Source organism: Solanum pennellii, chromosome 8, assembly GCF_001406875.1.
Source record: "Solanum pennellii chromosome 8, SPENNV200".
Lineage (NCBI taxonomy): Eukaryota > Viridiplantae > Streptophyta > Magnoliopsida > Solanales > Solanaceae > Solanum > Solanum pennellii.
The window spans coordinates 5,852,077-5,857,676 of record NC_028644.1 but is presented as its reverse complement, the minus strand read 5'-3'; the positions used below and the strand labels follow the sequence as shown (position 1 = coordinate 5,857,676).

The 5,600-nt window shown below is 34.1% G+C and overlaps 1 protein-coding gene across 1 annotated transcript; it reads left to right on the top strand.

Moving 5' to 3' along the window:
• The first annotated feature begins 2,197 nt into the window (after positions 1-2,197).
• Positions 2,198-4,980, top strand: LOC114078365. The gene is made up of 6 exons (XM_027919059.1): positions 2,198-2,356; positions 2,472-2,666; positions 2,752-2,844; positions 2,950-3,051; positions 3,499-3,834; positions 4,877-4,980. The coding sequence occupies exons 1-6, from the start codon at positions 2,198-2,200 to the stop codon at positions 4,916-4,918; spliced, it is 927 nt and encodes a 308-aa protein (XP_027774860.1). The 3' UTR covers positions 4,919-4,980.
• Positions 4,981-5,600: the final 620 nt, after the last annotated feature.

Here is a 5,600-nt window from a genome sequence, read left to right as displayed (position 1 = left end):
TATATAAGGTGATATTTTTCAACGAAGTGGGTTCATGTGAACCCACTTGACCCTCTGTGGGCCCGGCCCTGATGGTGTAAAGAGATAAGTATATAGTTTCACTATCTAAAAACTCCAGGCTTTTCAGAAGGAAAGAAGATATTGTTGAAGACGAAAGGGAGAATAGAATAGGGATATTCGAGGTGGGGCAGTTAGGTTTTGACTGAAACTAAACAGAAGGATGACTTTTGTAATTATTGAATTAGTTTAGGGATGTTTTTTGCTTACTATGATAACACAAGGATGTATTTTAGGTTTGAATCATAGTTCAAGGATGTTTTTAGCCTAAAACTCTAACAAGTAATAACAATAACTTAAAAATGTTTCTAGAACTTTTTTTTTTTTATATAAATTCTTAATAGATTTTTGTTGTTGTTTCATATTGGATTTTGGCTGAGAGACTTAATTGTACACTACAAAAAAACACCTAAATCGTGGGGGTTTCAAAGCGGAGGTTAGCTACAACTCCCACATATTACATTAAATAACGGGGGTTTAATAGCTGACGGATAATAAAAATATTTAGCGGGATTTAAAACCCCTAAAAAAAATTAAGTAAATACCGGGAGTTTAAACATCTGCTATTTCAGAATATATTTTTTATTTCATAATATAAGATATATATTTTTTATTTATGAAATGCAAATACTCACAACTTTTGGAAATAGATAATTTAATAAAAAGTTATTTTTACTTTAAATTGCAAAACACAAAATAAACCCAACTTTAGGAAACTTCCAAATTATCTCTCTCACTGTCACACTTCTCTCACTGTCACAAGCACCTCCGACGTCTAGCGGTACTTCTCTGTCGTCACCATCGCACTCCTCCGGCGTCACAGCTCTATAAACTTCAGCTACTCACGAGATTCAAAATGGGATAGGTGTTGTAAGGTAATTTTTTCCACTTATCACCTCTTTGAATAATGAACCAGCCTCATATTTTTGGATTTTCTCATCTGAATCTTCACAAATTATACAAATTATTGCTTGTATTTACTAAGTAAGCTTGTTTCTTTGCTGTTTGTATAGATGCATGGAGGTAAAATTAGGTTAATATTGTTGTATTAGTCTTGGAGGAAAAATTCAAATTATTAAATTTGAACATGTATTTTGTTGTAGAATTAGGTTTATTTTGTTATAATTTTGGCGATAATTACAAACTTTTCGAGGCATTTTGTGTCTACAGATTCTTAGTCTCAATCGTGTAGCTCAACAGGTGGCTTGTTTCTTTGTAAAATCTATCTTCTCTGTCAATCCTTGTTTATGCATAAGGTGTATATAGTTTCTCTTTGTTTAGCTGTTACATATGCCCTCGATTCACTTATCTCTGTATACTTGTATTGGTTATCACATTCTGATGGTCCACCGCCATCTCCACCCTTTTCAAAGCTATTCAGGGTAAAATTAGCTTTGGTATTACCAGTCACTGGAGGTGAACATTTGTAAGTGAACAATCCCTTCTAATAACATATCTCAACTTCTTCACAAATCCCTCTCAAAAGCATTGACATATTACTATCCCTTTGCTGGGGTTTTAAAAGACAATACGTATGTTGATTGCAATGACAGGGGAGCTGAGTTCTTGAATGTTCGTGTCGATTGTCGTATGTCTGACTGTTATCAATTCATGTGATAATGATAGGAGTGGTAAAAATTGTGTATTTCCACAAGGATTGTGTTTTGGAAATAGTAGTGATTCTTTTGATGGTAGATTAGCAATGACTCAACTACTCATTTCGATTGTGGTGGAATAGCAGTCAGCTTTTGCTTCTCTCACAAGATTGTCAATGGATAATGTGCATAGATAGGATTTGTTACATATTGATGCAGTTATAGAATGAAGAGAAGTTCTCTTAATGTGGCATAGATCATGCAAGGGGATAGAATATTCTGTAATATACTTTTCTTGACTAGATGTGCAGCATGTGCAGCCTCCAAAGCATCCTTTGAAGTAATGAGCTCAATTGTCAAATCCTCAACTGTCTTCTCAACTTTATTTGATACCGAAACAGCTTCTTCTGCTTTTTCCACAGCAACATCTTTTTCGGATACCAATAAATCATAATCCTTACGGAGAAAATCTAATTCGGAGTTAACAGATTTTAAAAGTGCAAGCTAGTAGAGAGTGCGCATTTTTATTAGTTAATTAGGAAAGGATGATTCATTCGGATCGACATGAGAGTCCAACTACATTGCCAGAATCACGGCTCGGCTTGTTCTTCGAGCCTTACTTCTCCCTTCCCCCTCTCCCCGTTCCTCGTCTTTCACGCACCGAACAATGTGTGTCTTCTCCCCTTTTGGATCAAATCATAGTGGTATAAACTCAATATTCTGAATACTATACTTATATTCTTTTCTCGAATCTTTATATTTAAATTTAATAGGTAAGCTAACTAGTGTTTATTATTGAAGCCTCGATTTTTTTTTTAGACAACCAACTTAGCTGCTCGACGATATGTTTATAACTGTATTTCAAAGAAGTGGAGTGCAAATAGGTTGGACATATGGAAAGTGTTCAGTGATCCACTTAAAAGCAAAACTCAGATTATGGATAATGTTCCACCTGGAATTCCAAGAGATCAGTGGACTTCTTATGTTAATTATCGTTATAAAAAAGAAACACAGGTATATATATTTAATTGTTTTAAGTAGTATGTGTAGTCATATAATTACTTTCTAATGATTGAATTTCGTGTATCTTTTTTGTTAGGAAATGTGCAACAGAAATGCTGAAAGTCGAAAGAAACAAATCATTCCACACACAGGTGGATCCAAAGCTAACTCTAGAAGAAGGGCTGAAATGGTTAAAGATTTTAGTTCTTTTCATTTTATTTAGTTATTAAGATGACTTATTTTGTAATTATTTTTAATTAGTTAAGTTATTCTAAGTTGATTGTTTTGCTTATAGATGGCTGAGACCGGTCAAATGCCTGGGCGAGCAGAACTTTATCTTGCTACTCATAAAAATGTAGATGGAGCATATGTAAATGAAGCGGCAAAAGTTATCTGTGTAAGTTAGTTAATGGGGGAAATAATAGCACTCCAGTTCCTTGGTTGTGTCAAGTCTGTCCCTATTCTATTAACAAGTTAAGTCAAGCAGTTTATGTTTAGTCTCTTATTTATTTTAAACCTGAGATTCTCTGTTAATATTTTCGTCATTGCTATTGTTCAAATCAGTTTGATGGTGCCTTGTTTAGTATAGTGTGCTGTCATTTTGAAGTGATTTAAAATCCTTGCTTGAGTAAATGATTTAAAATTATGTCTCACTAATTATCTCTCACTTGGATTGAATATATGCATGTACTTTGCTTATTTTATGAATGCTAAACTCAGGAGTAAAGGAATTCCTAACTCAGGAATATGTGAATGCACTTTGATTATATTTAGGTAATACATCTTTGTTCTCAATTACTTTTTAAAATTTTGATAAAGTGTTCTGTGTGTGTACTATACTCAGGAAAAAATTCAGCAAACTCTGAGTCAAAGCACTGTGGATGAGTCTATAATATCGCCAGATGATGCAGTTGGAAAAATTCTAGGAAAAGAGCACTCTGGAAGGGTAAGGTGTTTGGGATTAGGAGTTGTTCCCACTAGAGTTTTTAAACAAGCAAGACCTCGATTCAGCGGTATGAATGCTTCGAGTGTTTCATGTCCATCCAATTGCCAGGAGAACTACAATAAATTGTTGAATTCTCACATTCAAATGATGGCTGCTTTCAAGTCATATATGATAATGAAAGAAGGGGCATTACCAGAACAATTTGTGGGGTTATTTGCTCCTACTACTACAATGGTAAATATAATGTTTACATTCTCTCTTCTTCAATGACCTTATTTATATATCAGATATGTTCGTTTAGTTTACATCAAATGCTAATTGAAAAACAAATGCTAGTGCATCAAATGCTAATTGAAAAACAATTCTACATATGCATGGCCACTGCTAGTGCATAATGTGCAGCAAATTGGCCTTTACTGTCCAATATTTGTAAATGGAGATGATTTTCCTTTTGAGCTTCTTGTGCAACATTATGTACTCTTATGGAAATACACAACAACCTAATTTATAGTCCATGAAGAGTTTTCTTTTGGTGTCTAAACGACAAGTTTGTATTTACTTTGCATTGTTCTTGTTGTTGACTTCTTTTCCTTAGCCTGCCGAGTAACATCAGGTAAATCATAGGATGTGTGTAACCCTTTGGACTTTCTGCTCCTTCTTGTTGGTGCTTTCTGCAATTAGATAGCTATGCTTATGTGTGCACCCAATAGTGTGGTCTACTGGTCGATTAGGGGGGGGAGGAAATCATTGGAAATTAGGGTTCAAATGTCAATAGAGACAAGAAACATTAGGTGATTTCTTCTCATTCCCAAAGTCTTGGTAGGCAGAGGTTAGCAAGTACTCGGTGAAATAGTCAAGTTTGCATAAGTTGATCCAGGTACTGTCATTAGGCAAGAAAGAAAAAAAATAGCTATTGTACGTATGCATATTTGCACATATGCAGATATGTACTACTATTGTTATTTGTTGAGGTCGAATCAGTTTTAGGATTTGTGATTTTCATATCCTTAAATGCAATCATGCTATGAGTATTTCCGCATAAACTCATCTGAATTGCTTGGTCTTGTTGTACTTGCAAAGACAATTCATATCTCTAAGCAAATTGCATGATTACATCTCCTATTTGTTAATGAGTGGCATTGGTATTTACTTTCATAGTAGTGAATTTAGTATTGTTGTTCACATGCTTAGTGTTAGCTTGCATTATTTCATATTTTATCGGAGTAAAAGTCTTGAGTTTGGATGAAGTCACTTACATGTGTATTTTTCTTTGCAGCCAGGTGATGTTAGTGATAGTAATCGTAGTGAACCCCGCTGAAGTTTCATGAACAATTGTAGATCCTTTCTTGAGTTTGGATGCTAGTGATCTAAAGTTTAAGCAATTTTTTGTAGTGATTTAAAGTTCAAGCAAGTTTTTTGTAGTGATTGAAAGTTTCTTGTAATAATATGGTTGAAGTGAATAACATGTTCCAATTAAGTTTGTAGAACTAATAGTACATTTTATGACATGCTTTTTTGGTGAACTATTGTGTTATTTCATATACTAATATGCCCTTTTAGATTTGTCTATGTTAATTAATTAGTTATTATTATTTAAATTTGAATATTTAATTTCCAGCAAAATTTTAGAAAAAGATACATTTCATAAATAGCAGGAGTTAAAACTCTTGTTAGTTTTAATGTATAATTCATGAATCGTGGGGTTTTTGACTCCCAGAGTATATAAATTGTTGGGGTTCTAAATCCTAGAATTTGTGCAGTTATCAATTTGTGGGTTCAAAACCCCCGTTAGCAAACCCCCGCTACAGGTACCAGGGGTTGGAAAAAAACCCCTGCGACATAATTGTGGCACACCTAATTGTAGGAGTTTCTGCAACTGCCATAAAACTGAATTGCGGGGGTTACTGACCTCCGGAATATGTAATTTTAACCCCCAGATTTTAAGTGTTTTTTTGTAGTGGTAACTTGATAAAAAAATCTAACTCCATCAAAAGATGTCT